At 40.4% G+C, this 19,802-nt stretch overlaps 3 protein-coding genes across 3 annotated transcripts; 2 read left to right on the forward strand and 1 right to left on the reverse strand.

Annotated features, from left to right (window-relative positions):
* The first annotated feature begins 1,686 nt into the window (after positions 1-1,686).
* On the forward strand, positions 1,687-6,037 carry LOC139285046 (extracellular calcium-sensing receptor-like). Its single transcript, XM_070905475.1, has 8 exons — positions 1,687-1,715; positions 2,109-2,403; positions 2,499-2,788; positions 3,114-3,409; positions 4,109-4,314; positions 4,445-4,666; positions 4,923-5,046; positions 5,124-6,037. Exons 1-8 carry the CDS (start codon positions 1,687-1,689, stop codon positions 6,035-6,037), a joined length of 2,376 nt encoding a protein of 791 aa, XP_070761576.1.
* A 2,754-nt stretch (positions 6,038-8,791) lies between these two features.
* Positions 8,792-12,776, reverse strand: LOC139285045 (extracellular calcium-sensing receptor-like). Its single transcript, XM_070905474.1, has 9 exons — positions 12,667-12,776; positions 12,140-12,434; positions 11,938-12,024; positions 11,451-11,720; positions 10,939-11,145; positions 10,576-10,842; positions 10,005-10,232; positions 9,780-9,903; positions 8,792-9,705 (listed from the first exon to the last, which is right to left on the reverse strand). Exons 1-9 carry the CDS (start codon positions 12,774-12,776, stop codon positions 8,792-8,794), a joined length of 2,502 nt encoding a protein of 833 aa, XP_070761575.1.
* A 1,710-nt stretch (positions 12,777-14,486) lies between these two features.
* On the forward strand, positions 14,487-19,121 carry olfcu1 (olfactory receptor C family, u1). Its single transcript, XM_070905476.1, has 12 exons — positions 14,487-14,578; positions 15,010-15,499; positions 15,662-15,814; positions 15,899-16,099; positions 16,269-16,518; positions 16,618-16,829; positions 16,975-17,105; positions 17,276-17,372; positions 17,567-17,690; positions 17,869-18,341; positions 18,446-18,526; positions 18,765-19,121. The coding sequence occupies exons 2-12, from the start codon at positions 15,035-15,037 to the stop codon at positions 19,119-19,121; spliced, it is 2,544 nt and encodes an 847-aa protein (XP_070761577.1). The 5' UTR covers positions 14,487-14,578; positions 15,010-15,034.
* Positions 19,122-19,802: the final 681 nt, after the last annotated feature.

The following is a 19,802-nucleotide window of genomic DNA, read 5'->3' on the forward strand; positions in this document are numbered from 1 at the left end:
CTGAGTCTTCCTCTTACTCTGAGGATGCCATCGTGGAGGACTGGATTAAGTCCACGACATGAAACTTTCAAACTGGGTACACAAGTGAACTCCCAAAGCCCTCTCTACAGGTAGTGCATCCCAATCCAGGTTCAGGTTTTTAACCTCTGTTGCCCTCTCCTCTGCAGGGATAGCAGACAATACGGCCCTGCTGTTGCTTACCCATTTGGTGTGTCTGAATCCACCCTTTCCACATACAGCTCATAGAGCTTCTGCTTTTTGGGGTGATGAACCCTGTAACGCTGCAGGTACCACACTTTACCATCGTCACGACCCGGGTCTTTGCTGGGTACCTTCACGGTATAGCCCATTTCAATGAGGCCACCTAAGAATGCTGAGCACTCTTTGTGGAATGTTGGATTCTTCACGAACGTCCACCTTAATTTCAGAGTGTGCTGCTCAGCTACCTTACGGTTGTTGGGCATCTTCATGTCCTTCCTCCTCAGTGGCAGGGCGATGTTGTAATGTCCCTAGCTGACTATGAGGCCATGTCAAGAAACTGAAGATCCTCTCCGGACATCTCCAGCTTCACTCAGGGAAGTCACTCTTGAACTGCTGACTCCAGAGTTCTTCCAGTCTGGTAACTGATATCAGATATAAACCCGAATAGATTCCCGCATTAATTGTTCTTTTGGAACAACTATTAAAGAGGAATGAGTGGAGTTGCAAGAGGGAGTGAATCAAAAATTCTGCTTCTGTGTGGTATATGCGCGGTCGTGCATAAGAGCCAGATTAACTTCTGACTCTGTCGAGAGTCTCTCTGAGTTAACTAGTTCGTTCTGCACACACTCCTTGAGCCAAAGAATGAGTCAGAGCCTCAACTCAGCAACACACTCTCGTTCAGTGAGCTAACCCAGTAGCACAAAGCACAGTCACTGAGTGAGTTGCTGCTCAGTGGCAATGAAACAGAAGGCAAGAATATATGATTAATACAATATATGCGCCTATTTTGCTTGTGCTTATATGATTGTGGCACTTGTTGATTAAAAGAGCTAAGAGATCTTGTGCGGTGGGGGAGTAAACCACAAGCAGCATATTAAATTATATATATATTTGTTAGGATTAATTAAATGTGAGCTTGTTGAAAACAAAGTAAAAAAGGTGTAAGGGTAGGAGAAAATTTGGAAGGTATCTGGTGTTTACAATAATAATAACTTTGCAAGAGGAAAAAAGAGACAAGGACACTTGACAAAGATTAAATTGTACACGGAACCCAAAGACTTAGACAAAGTCAATTGGGTAAGGGCATCCTCTCTCTGATGTATAGTAAGCTGACGTACAGTAGAAGGAGGGAAGATTTTGTCTGAAAATCTATATAAACCAGACAAGACACATATAGTATGCCCACATGCAGACACTTGAGGGATGGAGATCTCAGCTCTTTTTATTGGCCTGATCCTGTCTCTGGGTTTGTATGAGCTCAACTCAGTTCTAGCCTTGAATGGTTCTGGGGATGGTCTGAAACAAAGAGCTGGGCTTACAGAGGATAGGACTGGTGCTGGGGTCGACACTAAGGCCTCATCTGTGAAATGTAAGCTCCAGGGTACCACTCGTCTACCTGCATTCTCACTGGATGGTGATTACGTTATTGGAGGTGTTTTCTCTATACACCACTACGTGCACACAGTGAAGCATAACTACACCACCATGCCTGAGCCACTAAGGTGCACAGGGAGGTCAGTAAGAGGGAGAAGTGGGGGATAAGAGGATGTTAGACTGTGTGGGGAAAGAAATGTTTTCAATTGCATGATGTGCTGACAATCGTGTTGCAAAGCTTTTGTGTAGTATTGAAAAGTTAAGGAATATATTATTTTGACAGAAAATGTATTTTGTGTCTTAACTGAAAACATGTGTGTTTAATAATTGATTTATTAATATTTAATAGGATAAAAGCAAATCAAGACTTCATTTTCTTTTACTTCTTTCCATAAAATTCCTGTGATGCAGTGCAGCTATTAGTTATTGTCCATAAATATGAATTGCAGTCCTACTTTATTGTGTGTTTTCTGTTAAAATTGTGAATTGTCCTTATCATAAATTTGAACAGTGACATGATTGTTTGTGTGCAGCATTGACTCCCGTGAATTGCGCCTCTCACGTGCAATGGTCTTTGCCATCGAGGAGATTAACAACAGCACGGAGCTGCTGTCAGGCATCAAGCTTGGTTATCAGATCCACGACTCATGCGCCTCAGTGCCTGTGACGGTACATGTGGCATTCCAGCTTTCAAATGGCCTGGACGCGATATTTTACACCCGTGACAATTGCTCACAATCTGGTATGGTGATGGCTATCGTTGGTGAGTCTGGGTCTACGCCATCCATCAGCATGTCGCGCATCATCGGGTCCTTTAACATTCCTCAAGTAAATATTTTGAATTTCTGACAAGCTATGTGTTTAATATAGGCAAGTGATGATTACTGTCTCTCCTGTTAAAGAATTGCACTGTTTTCCTTTAGGTGAGTCACTTTGCCACATGTGCATGCCTGTCCAATAAGCGACAGTACCCGAGTTTCTTCAGAACAATCCCAAGTGACCAGTTTCAGGCTGATGCACTGGCCAAACTGGTAAAACACTTTGGCTGGACTTGGATAGGTGCTGTCCGGTCGGATTCGGAATATGGCAATAATGGCATGGCATCTTTCCTGCATGCAGCGCAGGAGGAGGGGATCTGTGTGGAATACTCTGAATCTTTTTATCGGACCCACCCACATAGCAGAATCCAGAGAGTAGCTGACGTTATCCGCAGGTTTCTACATCACTGATTATGCTTTTGTTCCCTGTGCTGACTCTGACCTTCTGCACACAAAACCACAACAATGATTAGGCAAATATAAGATGGAAGATTGTTTTATTATTTTAGTGGCAAGTTTGAAATGTGTCTTCTTTTAATGTTTATTTTTCTCATATTTATTACTGATGTGTGACTGAAAATAGAATCATTGAGACCAATACTGTACATTCAACAGACAAAAAACTAAAGCATCTCTCATGTTCATTTGTGTTGATAAATAATTAAAAACATAAACATTATGTCTATGGATGGAATACATTGCACCATAATGTCTCTCCAGGTCGACAGCTATGGTCGTTGTGGCATTTGCAGCCTCTGGAGACCTGAGGATCCTGCTGGAGGAGCTGTCGCGTGAGCCTTCTCCACCTCGCCAGTGGATAGGAAGTGAGTCCTGGGTAACCAACCCAGACATGCTGAGGTTCAGCTTCTGTGCTGGAGCCATTGGATTTGGCATTCAGCAATCTGTCATCCCAGGTCTGAGAGAATTCATGTTGGATCTCTCTCCCCCTAAAGTTGCTGCCTCTCCAGTGCTGACTGAGTTCTGGGAGGATTCATTCAACTGCAGGCTGGGAAAAAGTGAGCGCTGATTTTTAACAGCCAGGTCCTTGTGGCTGTGTTGTCTGTCTAAGTGGAGCATCCTGTATTAAAAAGTCTATAGTTGCTTTAAGACCAAACCCCAGACATGTCTGTCTTGGCAAAGATTTTATATGAACTTGGCTGCAGTGGTTTCACAATGCCTAATACACTGACGTTGTCAACACAAGCACACAGTATATAAACAGTCTCCAGGCCACCAAGCTGAATAAAGATAAAGAAATGTATTTATTAGCATGAATCAGTTTCAGTTTATTTATAAGTATATATGTAAGTCTAATTTGCCTAATATACTGACAGTAATTTTTGTAATTTATATGTTTTGTATTTTTGCCTTTTATAAATGTACTAATTGTCTGATTCATGTTGATGTGAGTTGCTATACACAGAGGTTAAAGAAAATAGGGCAGGACACAAACTTAGTAGTTTGAGTGAGCAGTTACTTAAAAGAAAACTGATTAAGGCATGTCTGCAAAACAGTTATAGATCTAATGTAAAATAAGCATGTTTTATGAATAAATTAGAACAATGTAGATATATGAGTGACTGCAATGCAGGTTTGGCAGGTGTAATAAAACAAAACTATAGCAAAAAAGAATAATAAACACGTAAGAAAGAATAATAATGTAATATCATTGTCAAGGTTAAAGAACATCTGCCTCTGTCTCCGTGTGTTTTTAGGTGCAGCCACGGACGAGAGTGTGTGTGATGGAACTGAAGACATAGAGACGCTCCGGAGCCCGTACACTGACACATCTCAGCTCCGAATAACTAACATGGTGTACAAGGCTGTTTATGCAATAGCACATGCTATTCATAATGCAGTGTGTCAGGACACAAATTCTACAGCTGAGTGTGACAAATTCACCAGGATAGAGTCCAAACAGGTCAGTCGAAAAGAATAAGTGATCACCCCAATGCCTTTTCTTTAATGTACCTCTTTAAATGAAATATTCACTTTATTTGACATTATTTCTTTTCTCTCCTTCACTGTCTTACTTTACTTCATCCTCACAGGTACTTTCTCAGCTGAGGGAAATAAATTTTTCCCAAAATGGTTATGATGTGTCATTTGATGCCAACGGGGATCCTGTGGCCAGATATGAGCTGGTTAACTGGCAAAAAACTGAGAGTGGCGGCATTGAGTTGGTGACAGTAGGGCACTATGATGCATCACTGCCGGTGGGCCAGGAGTTCCATATAAACAGGAACCTCACCTGGGTGGAAGGTGGCACACAAGTAAGGAGCCCTAAAGCAATGGTTTAACATATTAAGATTTCTAATTTGGTGCTCTTAAAGGGCATGATATGTGTACATTCAAAGAATTATACTGAAGTGACTTTAGGAAGGGATTTCTTCATATCAAGTATGAACAAAGGAATGGTTACAGTGACTGATAAAACTTCAATACACACAATACACAACCAATCCTTTAATCCTAAGAGCTGCGTAACACACCTGAATCTGTGTGAGTTTGTTTTTATCTATTTGCCAGGTGCCTGTGTCAGTGTGCACTGACAGCTGTCCTCCAGGAGCTCGTAAAGTGCTGCAAAAAGGAAAACCCATCTGCTGTTATGACTGTATACCCTGTCCTGAGGGGGAGATTAGCAATGCCACAGGTATTGTTCTTTTATAATGCATATCTACAACATCAAATTAACAATTGCTAAAAACCATTTTTGATTTATTTTTTCAGATTCCCTTGATTGTTTCCCTTGCCCCAAGGAGTTCTGGCCTAATGCAGAGAGAGACACTTGTTTCCCCAAACCTGTAGAGTTTCTTTCCTTCGACGAGGTCCTAGGAATCATCCTGGCTGCATTCTCAGTTGGTGGTGCTTGTCTTGCCATTGTAACAGCGGCTGTGTTCTTTCGTCACAGGACATCCCCGATAGTCAGGGCCAACAACTCTGAGCTGAGCTTCCTGCTGCTCTTCTCTCTGACTCTATGTTTCTTATGTTCACTAACTTTCATTGGGGCACCATCTGAGTGGTCCTGCATGCTGCGCCACACAGCGTTTGGAATCACCTTTGTCCTCTGCATCTCTTGTGTTCTTGGAAAAACTATAGTAGTGTTAATGGCCTTCAAAGCTACACTCCCAGGTAGTAATGTCATGAAATGGTTTGGTCCTCCACAGCAAAGAATGACTGTAGTGTCTTTCACATTCATTCAAGTTTTAATATGCACTATTTGGTTGGTTGTTAGCCCCCCTTTTCCAATGAAAAATCTAACCTTATACAAGGAGAGAATCATCCTGGAGTGTGCATTAGGCTCAGCTATTGGGTTCTGGGCTGTGCTCGGGTACATAGGCCTACTTGCTGTCTTTTGTTTTGTATTAGCTGTTCTGGCCCGGAAACTACCTGATAATTTTAATGAAGCCAAGCTCATCACCTTCAGCATGCTGATATTCTGCGCAGTCTGGATCACCTTTATCCCAGCATATGTCACCTCTCCTGGGAAATTTACTGTAGCTGTAGAGATATTTGCCATTCTAGCCTCCAGTTTTGGACTAATAATGTGTATATTTGCTCCAAAGTGTTTCATCATATTGTTCAAGCCAGAGAAGAACACCAAGAAACATATAATGAACAAAAACCAATCCCAAGACATCTGAAGTTAGGAAATAGTTAATACGCAACATACAGCATAGGGTTTATGCAGTGCACATTCAACACAGTCTTTACAAGTTTTTTCACACTAAATATTTTCTCAATGTAATTTTTGGAATTTCCTTTAGTATGTCTTATTTTAGTAATACGTTTTCATAATGTGCTAAATAAAGTTACATTCATAACAAAAATGCAGTTCTTTGTCGACATTTTGATAAAATCATTGCTATTATATTTTAATAATATTTATGTACGACTATTAAAATGATGAGAATGCAAGTTTGATGTAGAATCGCAATGCAAATTAGTCTGGATGGGCTAGTTAACTAGTGCCAACGTGCAGTTCATATGACTTCTAGTTCAATGTTTGGTATGACATGTTTTAGAAGCCAACACTTACCGTTTGTATGTAACGTGAACTACTGTCCACTTCATTTAATATTGACGCAATAGCCGATTCAGAAAGTTCCACATCAGCGGCAGCCATGTTTACAAAAATTCCTCAACAGCGCTTAATCCCGCCCCTCATTAGATAAATTATTGTGATTGGCCCAACCTGTATCAGGCCAGATTTGTCTGGTTTCCAGGCTAGTTCCAAATTTATTTACAGAGAAATTGTTAATGCGATGACAAGCTGACATGATGGTAGACCAGCAAAATGTGACCTTTTATCCTACAATAAAGAGCAAATAATAATAACTTTATTTTTTTATAGCACTTTTTTAAAACTATTTTTCTAAAAACCCAAAGGCAGTGACAAAGAACATAAAAAATAGAAATGAGGAGTAATATAAACAAAACCAACAAATAACAGATTCATTTTCATTCATTTAATTCATTTTATGTTATACAATATTGTGAACCATATGTTGCAGATATGTGTATTACTTTTGTTATAGCACCCATCAACATCCCTAAATCTCCAAATGCCCCGAGCAACTGTTACTATGATGAAATTGCAATTTGTGTTGGTTTTCCAAGCAATAGCACTGAACAAAATTAAGTGTTTTTTGTCACCTGAAAACAATTTATTGAAAACAATAAACATGCAACAGCAGCTTATTTCTGTAATACATTTTTGGCAACATTTACTCTCAAATTTTTTAGTTACCATGTTAATGTTTTACAGTGCGCACATGAAAACACAAGACAATCTGACAGGAAAGTTTAAGAAAAATAAATCTGAATTGAACAGTTCTCAGCACACAGACAAAGAGTTATGCTAAATTAGTTCAGAGCATTTCCAAAACAGGCCTTTCAGGGCACAAAGTGAGCTTTAGGATCTGTCCCTGCAACCACATTGAAGGAGGTAAATGAGTGTTGTGGCTTTTTTTTTTATCAGTTCTAAATATCCCAGTGTTACTTTTCCCTTTAGTTTTAGAGATGCCGTGCGTTCAGCCAGTATCTTGTTATTGGACTTCTATGCTGGATTGTCCATAACAAACACCATGTTCAAGCATAAGGTGGTTCATGTGCGTAAACCTGGAACCAGAACACCTTAGGCCAAAGGTTGATGATTTGTTGTCATTTCATCAAATCTATGTATGTCTTGGATCAGTTGGACTCCTAAAGCAGCAGACAGGAAGAGCTGGAGGATGTGGCTATGCAGGACACATAGGTTACTTTACCTGGCCTGCTGCCACCACACCCGGACCCAGGCAAACGGTCTGGATGCCTTCTAATAATCTTCTAATCTAATAATGTTTAAAAAGAGGCCTGTAACCTAGGTGTTATTTTTGAGTCAGAGTTGTCTTTTGATGCTTAGTTGACAGTTGAAGATTTAAAGATTTGCAACGAGATGAGTTGAAACTTGCAACTACTTACCAGCAACATTCTTAAACCCGCCAGTTTACACCAATGCAACTAGATGAGACGGTGTATCCTCTCAATAGCAACGACTCTCTGTACTTCCATTCTTATTGTGGCTTCTCAGGCTTTTTTGTACTTGATATAAATGGTAGCGTCTTAAAAAATGATTTTACTTGAGCTGAGTGGCAGGCAACGCTCAGCCAGCTTAAGTCAAACTGAGACAGGCCAGTTTACACCCTGCAACACTCTTAACTAAAACGCTTTTGTCTCGTGGCAAATCTTTGGTCTGAACTGACCTATTGGTATTATGATTCCTTTCCCGCCTGCTCCCATTTACTATTTTTCCTGTCCAGTTCCAGTCACGTGATGAATAATGAAATTGACTCCCATCCCGCAGGAGTCCCGTGACCCTCAGGATTCACGAAAAAATGTCTATAGCCTAGTGCAGTCCTGCTTTGTCCAACTGAGGCATTTAACCAAGATCTTGGTTACTTGTCAGTTTTAGAATTGATTTGGTCAGGTTTCTGCCTTTATCTGTCCCTATGAGCCTGATTGTGGATTGAAATCCTCTGGCAGGGCCCTACTGATGGTTTCAAAGTTTACCGGGCCTTTGCTGGTCGGGCCTCTCAGCTGTGGAACTAAACTGTGTCCTCTTTTAAATCTCTTCTTAAATTTACTTATCTTATGGCTTTTTCTTAACTGATGGTATTTGTTGTAAATATTTAAATTATTTTATCTTGTTTTATATCTTATGCTTTGGATTTTATTTACTTTTAGTATTTTGTTTGTATTGTGAAGCCGTCTGCAACTTTGAAAGGTAAATACATTTATGTATTATTATTATTATTATTATTATTATTATTAATGGGCCCCCTTAATTGTTTTGTTTTGCGCCTTCTCAAAATAATGTGCTAATGAGCAGATCAGTGTGCATTAAACTAAGTGATGTTTTATGACTTTGTGGTTCCTCGACCCATGATAGATTTCTTTGTATTTCTCTCTGGTCTCAGCAGGATTATGAAACATTTGGGCCCAAACAGTGCCACTAAGAGGCCAAAACTGGAGGCCAGGATGGCAAATACCTCCACTGCATCTGCATATTTGCCTGGAGAATTCACATAAGCAGGGACAAAGGCCACCCACACAGCACAGAAGATCAGCATGCTGAAAGTGATAAGTTTGGCCTCATTGAAGTTGTCTGGAAGATTCCTTGCCAGAAACGCTAACAGGAAGCTAAGGATAGCCAGTAAGCCAATGTAACCCAGTAACACTGCAAAACCAACTGTGGATCCGACTATACACTCATAAACTATCTTGTCATTGTGGTATTGAGTGTTTTTATGAGGAACTGGTGAGGAAGACACAAGCCAAGCAGTGCAAATTGCTGCCTGAATAGAAGTAAGAACCATAACTGTCTCTCTCTGCTGCACAGCACCAAACCACTTCAGACTGGCTCCACCTCCTGGTTTGGAGGCCTTGAACACCGCCAGAACTACCATGGTTTTCACCAGGATGCATGAGACACAAAGTACAAAGCTGACCCCAAATGCTGCATGTCTCAGCTGGCATGTCCACAGCCTGGGACGACCGATAAACAGCAGTGAACACAGGAAGCATAGTTTTAGTGATGCTAAGAGCAGGAAACTGAGTTCTGAATTGTTGGCGCGTACCATGGGTGTGCTGCGATGATAGGTGAAGATCCCCAGCACAACAGCACAGATAAATGTGCCCAGCAATGAGGTGGTTGTCAAGCAGATACCCAGAGGCTCATGGTAGGAAAGGAACTCTGTTTTCTTAGGAACACAGTGGTCATGCTGGGGACTGGACCAGAAGTCCTCTGGACAACTGGTGCACTCCATTGAGTCTAAGAAAACAAGGGAGTTGTTGAGATACAGATTTACATTATGTCTCCAAAGTACAATGTTTAAAAACACCAACCTGTCTTATTGCTGATCTTTCCCTCAGAACAAGGGATGCAGTCGAAACAGCACTCAGGTTCCCCTTTCTTTCTGGCCATGCGGGTACCTGGAGGGCAGCTCTCGCTGCACATTGACCGGGGTGGCTACAGGGATAAAAATATCTATTATTTTATTTTATGTTATTCTGAACGATTTTACACTGCAATCTTATCAAAAGAGTAAGGTTTCTGAAAAAAGAGGTGACCTTTTTGGATTCAAAGTTCCAGAAGATTTTGTCTTCATCAAGTGTGAGTTCTTCACCTTTGGAGGTTGACTTTTTAACCACACCCACACTCTGAACCTTTGTTCTTCCATCAGGGAGCAACAGCCAGTTCATAATATCATATATTGGTAAGGCGTCACCATTCTCATCAAATGACACGTGATCACCAAATGGTGTGGTGAAGTTGACCTTTTGCAAATAATGTACAAGCTACAAAAAGATGAGAGAAGACACAGAAACACAAACGGTACAACAGACTACATAAAAACTGTAGTGACTGATGTGCAATCCTTTCTTCATTAACTTCAATAAACAATCAAATTAGGTATTTGCAAAACATAAGCATTTAGCATTATTAATTTGATCAAATTATTTGTTCTTCTGTATCCACAATCCATGAGATTATCCTGACACACTATATTTTTAGTAAGTGCCCTGATATCATACATAATACTTTACTATTTTTACTATTTTTATGTGATAGTTTTCCACAACAGAAAACATCACTTAGTTGACATCTCAAAAACAGGTGGAGTGTAAACTGATATCACACCTGCCATGGCTCCAGTCTTTGCAAAGTGGCACAGCTGTGCCCGCTGAAAGGCCCTCTCCCTGGCTCACACTGCAGCATGTCATCAAGGGCATATGCCAGAGCATACACAGCCTTGTACACGTTGTACTCAGGCCTGAGTTCTGACACATCGAACAGCTCAGTCTCCACATTCTCTAGATCTTCCTGTCCAGTGCATAATGCTCCTCCAGCTTCCACCCAACCTGCTGGAGGTGGTGCAAATCTGCACTGAAATATGTATTCCCAAAACTGTCTCACCTAAGGAAAGAAAATCCAGATTAAAATAATGATGATAATGTGACCATGTGCTTACTGGGTAGTAAGGTAAAGAAAAAAGGCCATCACTATGCTATATCCATAGCTGTTGTTGTGGTGTTGGTCAGGGCGTATTTGTAGGAGGAATTCCCTGAGCCCTGCTATTTCTCCTCTGCGGATGGCGATGCCCAGTGTGCCACCCAGGTACGGCATGAGGTGGGGGGTCTGGAGCACAGCAGCTGCTGTCCAGGCTTCACTGGCCATCCACTGCAGGCCTGTCACATTCTGCCTCACCACCTGTGTTTGAATTATGTCAAATATGTTAGTTCAGAATTCATTGTCACTCAATTTAATATTATGTTATTTTTATTAAATACATATTTGTTTTGTTTAAAAAATAATATTACTCACTGGTTTAAACAATTTTTTAATCTAAGGTGATAAATGTATAACGTTTGCATATTTTATCAAATCATCTTCAGCAACAGCCAATTTACAGAAATCAATGTAATTTCCTCATTCCAGGAACAGACTATAACACCTTAATCGCTCTCTTTCAAGTTATAGATTTCAAAATGAATATATATTTTTTTAATTCTTACCTCCTCCATTAGGTGAATCATATGACTCTCATGTGCAAACACAATGACCACACGAGCTGTGGATATTTTTATCAAATCTACAATCCTGCTAAATTCAGTTGGGTCATTGCCCCAGGGCAAAACCTCTAAGTAGGCCAGGCAACCTCCACCAGACTGAGCCAAGTCCGACTGGAAGGATCGGGCAGCATAGAGTCCATAATCATCATCACTGACCAGAAGGCCTATCCATGTCCAGCCAAAGTGTTTTAGAATCTGAATCATAGCACGCACCTGAATTTAATAAAGAATGAAAAAAATTGTGTGCATACTAAAATATTCTTGTACAGAAAATGTATCTATATAACCCTTTCAATGCAAACAATTATTCAGGTGCATCATCAAATCAATATAGCTTCACTCATGACATGTAAAGCATTCACTCTTTGTGGACTAGTATGTAATTCAGGTAAATATACTTCAAAGTTCTTGTTTCGCTGGTTTAGTTTACCTGGAAAGTATCACTTGGGATTGTTCTAAAGAAGGATGGAAAGCGTTGTCGATCACTCAGGCAGGGACATGTGGCAAAGTAACTCACCTGTGAGAGACATAAGAACAAGGATTATTCCTTTATTTCATTTTCATAGCCCCATTATGTATGGCAAGTGGAAAATAGCATATAAAAGATAAAAGATAGGATATGAGAAACTTACAATGGGCAGTTTGTATAAACCTATGACGCTTGACATGGCAATAGTAAATGTTGAGTATGAATCACCCACAATCCCCAGGACTGGAGGGGCCCCCACACAGGTCTCATCCAAAAGAAACTTATCATCTTGACCACTGGCCAGTGACAATGAAGCACGAAATGCAATTCCAAGTGTGGCACAGTTGTCATAAAGACTGTATCCCAGAGTCACATTAGGTAGCAGGTTGGAGTTTCTGTTGATCTCATCAATAGCAAAAGCCATTGTGTGAGCATGCCTGAACCCTAGAATATCAAATCTAACACACAGAATGTCAAGATTAACCTCTCTCAAATGATGCGTCACAGCTGATAACTCAGATACAACTGCTGGGGCTTTGTTACTAATACATTATCTGTCAAGAAATCATGTCTTATTGTATCAGAATTATCATCAATTCATGACAGCACTGCACAGTTCCTTCATGTTATTTTCTACCCTTGAACACGAATAATCAGCACAACTTTCTGTTGTATGTGTGTGAAACTCACCCTTGGCATCTTGGCTGATTTGGCTCTGAGGTGAAGGAAAGCTCAGGGAAGGCAGACATGTAGTGGACCTCAAACAGCCCACCCAGAACCACATCACCAGCCTTGTGCATCCCATTAAGATGAAACTTTCTCTGTAATTTACAAGATAAGGAAAGAGAGGAAAATACAGGCAGTAAGAAAGAGGAAGAGAACAAAATCAAGACACACAGGTGTGTGTCAACAACTGCCCCCATAACTGCCCTCCTCCTGTCACCTGTTTTCTAATCCTTTGCACAGTCACTTAATGTTATATACAGGACTATGTCATCCTCTTCACTGATTTACGTCATTGTTTGTTTAAGCTTTTACACCACCCAGTTTTGCAGGTGATGTAGAGGCAGAACCTAATACACATTTACCAATTGCAAATGGATTGAATGGTAATGACATGGGATTAACTTGTTTAATTGACAAAAGCCCACTTCTTATGTGCTTTTGTTCAGTTTTCAAATTGGTAAAGCACATTGTGTTTAGAGATTACATGACATAAGAGACAGAGTAAGAGCTGTATAGGTTTAGGTTTACTTTAATTACAGGTCAGTGACTGAATAATCTCATGTTTTTTAAATAGACAACCGTTCTTATCCGGAGGACAAATTTAGGGATGGTATGCAGTACTCATAGCAGACCAAATAAAACATCAGCAATGCACAGCTGTGAAGCCATAAGCATTCATGCAATTTTATAAAATGCACACTAGTTTTACTATATGATGTCCATTAGGTGGTAGCAATATACCAAGCCATTTTCGGAGGTCTGTAATTTAGGGATGAGTGGCAATTTTTTGATGAAATAAATGTTCATAAACTAAACTATTTCAACTAGTAGGATTTATTTTTCAACATTTCAAGATTACCAAAATGCCAATATATACAATTTCCTAATGCTATAAGTATACAGTATGTACTATAATACTTAATGTTTTCTCTTCATGTTATTGTTCGGTCTAAGAGTCAGTACATTTCCGAGTCCTTGCACAGTCTTAAGATGCAACAGCTAAAATTTAAATTTAATTTTTCAAATTGAATTTAATTGTTCAAATTCCTAGGAACTGATTCCTCATAGTTCTGTAAAGTCACTTTGATAACAGAAAATTGTTCCATACTACATTTTTATTATCCATTTTATAGATCCTATAATTATTCCTAGGTCAAATCACACAAAGTGGAACCAGCAAATCAAACCCTGCTTATTGATTTCCTTTATGTGTTTATCATGCGTTTGGTGTAAAAATCATGGTCATTGTTCAAAAAGAACAGGGTGGAGGTAAAAAGCATGACTTTCTTTAATTTTTATTATAGTCATCTCTAGTTAGACTCACAGTTCATGTGAGCCACGTCTTGTCTTCTCTCCTGTGCCATTGCTTTTCATTGTGATTGGTTGATCTGGCGATGACTCATATGACCTATGAAATGAAGCAACCATCACAGTTTTTATATAGTCTACTTCATTTGCCCATCAGAGACTATGTTGGAGAACCATTGTCTCCAACACACACAGTCTTCATGGGGTCAGTATGGATACTGCATCCAACCCCTGTTGGGGCTTCACCTTGGCTGCTTCTTTGGGTCTTATTTAGCCTTCTTTTTCCAGTATTCGCTGGTGTTCCTAAAAGGGCCAAGGAAAGGAAAGAACTAAGTTTAGATGGTGTGGTGGAAGAAGAGACAAAAACAGAAAGACAAAGTGGTTTGAGGATAGGCGTGAATGGCGCTGCTTCTAGCTTACCTCACTGTGTGAAATTGGCAGACAGTGAGCCTCTGGCCCTGCAGTCGGGAGGGGATGTTGTGATTGGAGGGGTCTTCCCTCTGCATTATGTGGCCCCTAAGCCACAGCACAGCTACCACAGCAAACCTCAGCTCACACCTTGCAGCGGGTGAGTGTGAGGATACTCTTGATATCTGATACCACTAAACACTGTTAGAAGTAAAAGTCCTGCATTCAAAATGTTACCCAAGTAAAAGTATGTAAGTATAATGAGGAAAATGCACTTAAATTATTCAAAGTATTAGAATTTTGACTCATGCTCGTATATATTATATCATTACATTTTTATTATTCATGCATGAACGTAAATGCAGGATTTTACTGTTGTAGTTGGTAGAGGTAGAGCTTACTTTTAACTATTTTGAAGCTGGATGAATGACTTTCACTCAACTAAGTGACTGCAATAATTTCCTCTTGCTGTGATTAGATCTCTATGTTGCTCCTACATTGCTTATATGTTCTGTTTATATTGTGCTGTGTTACTGTGTTTTCTGTCTCATGATGAATCCACTGTATTCATCTTTATTAAATTTTCTGCAGCTTTGACCACAGAGCCTTCCGCTGGATGATGACCATGGTGTTTGCAGTGGAGGAAATTAACCATAACTCAAGCCTGTTACCAGGTGTTAAACTAGGCTACCGGATCATGGACAGCTGTGACCATGTCCACACCAGCCTGCAAGCTCTTTTCTCTCTAATCAGTCACTCCAAAGCTGTAAAGAGTGAGGTGAAACAAATGGAGGAAACTGAAAAAAGATTAGATATGCAAAAGGACAGGGGTACTAGAATGGAGGGGTTGACCACAGTGAAAAAGAGAGGCACTCAAATTAGTAGAGCAATGCCTCACAGTCTTGAAGATAATGGAAATTATATAAAGGAAAATGTAACAGAGGACAGAATGGATAGTACACAATCTGAAACGTTGCCCTCCTGTCTGGCTGATTCTCCTGTGCCTGCTGTAATTGGCCTAGCATCCTCTTCCCCTACAAGAGCTCTAGCTCACACTCTCGGCCCTTTCAACCTCCCACTGGTAAGAAAGAAATTAACAGTACTATTTTTTTCATAGGCTGTCCTTCCTTCCACCACTTGGCTTTTGTAATAAACGTCACAACAATGTTTACAATATTTTATGATGTTTTGTTTTTGGCTTCTGTCTTTCAGTAAAGATAAAGTTCACTTTATCTCCCTACAGGTGAGTTATTTTGCCACTTGTACCTGTCTTACTGACAAGCAAATGTACCCGTCATTCTTGCGGACTGTGCCGAGTGATCTTTTTCAAGTTAGGGGTCTTGTTCAGCTGGTCACCTTCTTAGGCTGGTTCTGGGTGGGCACAATAGGGACCACGGTGAGATAAAGACTATTTTTTAACACATCATTAGTCAGTTAACATACCAACATGCTTTTAAACACATTTTTATCTATATTTCAGGATGACTACAGTCACTATGGTATCCAAGCATTCTCTAATCAGTTTAGACAACAAGGTGGGTGTCTGGCATTTCATTTGACTATCCCCAAATCACCAACAGTTGCTGAAATACAAGAAATGACAGACAGGCTGCAGAATTCAACCGCACAGGTAGTGGTGGTCTTTGCCACAGAGGGACAGCTGCTGGATCTGCTCTTAGAGGTAAGCACCCTACACCTTACTTAATGTATATGATGGGGCATAGCAGAGCATATGGCAATATGCAGTAATAATATGAGAATTACGAATATCAAAAGGATGTTGGTGCTAATAATAATCTGTTTGCGTTCTTATCATCATCAAATATCTTTATGTATGCCTTGTTTTCCAGCTGGCTCAGAGAAATGTGACAGGGATCCAGTGGGTAGCTAGTGAAGCCTGGGTGACCGCTAGCCTGCTGACCTCACCTCGCTTCCACCCTCTCCTAGAGGGCACGCTGGGCTTCTCCTTCCCTGGAGTCAGGATCCCCGGCTTGAAGGAGTTTCTGTTAAATGTCCGCCCCTCTCCAAAACCTGAGATAGAATTTGTCAACATATTCTGGGAAGAGCTGTTCGGCTGTAGGCTAGAGTTTAGAGGAGACAGATCAAAACAAAATGAAGCAGATGCTGTGGAGAACTTCATGGGAAAGAACAATTCTGGGTCTTTATTCAGGCCTATTAGAGCAGGGGATGAAAACTATGAAGGTGCTGATGAAAGGCCTTTATGCACAGGTTCAGAGGATCTGAGGTACACTGACAGCAGTTATACTGATGTATCTCAGGTCAGAATATCCTATAATGTGTATAAAGCTGTATACGCCATTGCCTATGCTCTGCATACTTTACTGAACTGTGATTCTGCAGGACATAACAAGGGGATGTGTGAGAAACATAAATCATTTACTTCTTGGCAGGTAAGTTAAACAACTACAAAATACTCATCAATTATGTATTTGCATTTTGTGATTATTGTACATTTTCCCAGAGTTTTTGTGTGAATCATTGCTTTGGCCTGTTTTCTTCTCTGTTCTTGGTCTTCTTCTTCTTCCTTTCATCCAGTTGCTGCATCATCTGAGGACAGTGAATTTCACCAACCAATTTGAGGAGAAGGTATATTTTGACTCCAACGGAGAGCCAGTCCCTCTCTATGACATCATTAACTGGCAGAAGGACAGCAAGGGTGAAATAAGGTGGAATATTATATTTCAAGACACAGGAATACAACTGCCTGTTTGAGTAATCATGATTGAGAAGCTTTATTTATGTTTATTGTTGCTATTTAAGCACTCAGCCAAGTTACGATGCAAAACTGTCACACATATTGTTTGGCCTGATTGCAAGAATTTAATGCTGTGTTTAGATTTCTCAAAGTGGGAAGCTATGATGGTTCGGCTCCATTGAGACAACAGTTGCAGATAGAGCAGAGCACCATTGTATGGACAAAGGGACAGTCACAGGTGGGTCATATGTCACCTAAACTGATTTCATAATGTGTGTTAAAATGATTCTTCACGGGATACTAAATTTGACCTGGAATACATGATTAAAAATCCTATCATATTTCCTCTCTAAAAAAACCTTTGTTCCATCAAGCATCCAGTCTGCAACAAATAAAATCTTGGTGTATAATTTTACACCTTTATTTGTTCAGGTCCCTGTATCTGAGTGTAGTGCTCAATGCTCCCCTGGCAGCAGACAGGCCAGACGTCCAGGAGAGCCCCACTGCTGCTTTGATTGTTTACCCTGTGCAGATGGAGAGATCAGCAACCAGACTGGTAGCCCATAGACATTTTGTTTATTCATATATTTTCCAACTTCTGTGAGAAGCAGAAGGTTAAAACCACAGAAATGTTGCACAACTGGGGAATCATCAAGGCATGTTGTGTGGATATGAACTGTTGTTGTGTATTTGTGTGTTTACACAGCATGTGTTTACTGTACGTGTCCCCAAAGGTTCCACTGAGTGCACAAAATGTCCTGAGTACTTCTGGTCAGACAAAGACAAGGTGAAATGCGTGGCAGGGGTCGAAGAATTCCTGTCTTTCTACGACACCATGGGCATCATCCTGGTTGCACTCACACTGCTGGGTGTCGTCCTGACAAGCATCATCACTACTGTCTTTCACTGTTTCCGTTCCACACCGATCGTCAAGGCCAACAACTCAGAAATAAGTTTCTTGCTTCTCCTGTCACTCAAGCTCTGCTTCTTGTGTTCCCTGGTGTTCATTGGCCAGCCGTCTGTGTGGACATGTAGGCTCCGCCAGGCAGCATTTGGGATCAGCTTTGTCCTCTGTCTGTCCTGCCTCCTTGTGAAGACCATTGTGGTTCTCTTGGCCTTCCGGACAAATGTACCTGGTTCTAGGACTCTGAATCTGTTTAGTCCCTCTCAACAGAGGACTCTGATCCTCTGCACCACAGCTCCTCAGGTGGGATGGCTACAGAACCACCGTTCATTTTAACCTAAGCTTGTGACCATTTTAATTTTTTTTGTCTTTTTAAAGAAATGCCTATCTTCCTATCTTGCCGTCAGGTTTGTCTCTGTGCTGGATGGCTGTTGGGCGCGCCTCCCTTTCCATTCAGGAACCCAACCTACCAAGCCTCAACTGGAAAAGTAAGAACAGTGTCCCACATTGTCTTTTCTGATACTACCATTAGGAGTCGCCAAAGTCAGAAATTTTCAAATCCTACACATAGAGGCTTTAATGTTTATTATTGAGATCAGAAAGGAACCAAACATAATCATTTGAAATTATGTTATTTCACGCCCTCATGCAAATTGTACTGAGGTGTATATTATTGATGTATTGTATTGATTGATCTGTATTCATGTATTTTTTTTACATAAATAGATTGTTGTGGAGTGTAAGGAGCCATGGCCTCCTGGATTTTACCTGGTTCTGGGCTACATTGGCCTACTGGCCTTCCTCTGCCTCCTCCTGGCGTTCCTCGGACGCAAACTACCTGATACATTCAATGAGGCAAAGCTCATCACCTTCAGCATGCTAATCTTCTGGGCCGTGTGGATCTCTTTCATCCCAGCTTATGTCAGCTCCCCTGGAAAGTTCACTGTGGCTGTTGAAGTATTTGCTATATTAGCCTCCAGTTTTGGACTGTTACTATGTATTTTTGTTCCTAAATGTTACATAATTTTACTGGTGCCTGAAAGAAACATTAAGAAAGGCATGACTGGAAAATATCTTAGATGAAATAACATTTATGTTGAAGGTGGTAATTTTTAATGGCCATCAAACAAACAGAAACATTTTAAAATGATTAAATTTAATTGACGAATTTGAATATTTTAATGTGAAACTAAATAAAATGCCACTTTAAACATGCTTCTCTTTTGATTTTAATGCCTCAAGTGACTGAAAGTTTGCCTCATTACTGTAAATTAATATGATTGGAGTGTGTGACTTTTTCCTTTCACTATACCGTGTCCATTTGGCACTAACTCTTTATCTGATGAGAAGCTAATGTCTTTTATTAGACATTTTAATACTACAATAATAAAAAGTCTGTATTCTACCTTCTCTATGCAGTGTAGGTATTAGTATCTGTAGTATTAGTACTCAGGGGCCTATGCTAAGATTTGAGAAACTGAGCAGGAGCATGAAGGCCCCCCAAAAGGGTCTTTTGAGATATGGAAATTTTATCAATGACAAAATGTCCATGGCACTGACATATTGAAGGACTGTGCAATTACTGCTGTTAAGCCAATCAATGCTAAGAAAAACCTGCCCACTGCTTCAGGGGATGGTTGTATAAATGTTGGCATCAGATCATGCAGTTAACATCATCAACCACATCAATTTACATATTGTAACTGCAGCGATACTTTGACCCAAACTTCAGTGTACCACACCAGACCCAACCACATAACCTTT

The sequence above is a fragment of the Enoplosus armatus genome, chromosome 5 (genome assembly GCF_043641665.1).
Source record: "Enoplosus armatus isolate fEnoArm2 chromosome 5, fEnoArm2.hap1, whole genome shotgun sequence".
Classification (NCBI taxonomy): Eukaryota; Metazoa; Chordata; class Actinopteri; order Centrarchiformes; family Enoplosidae; genus Enoplosus; species Enoplosus armatus.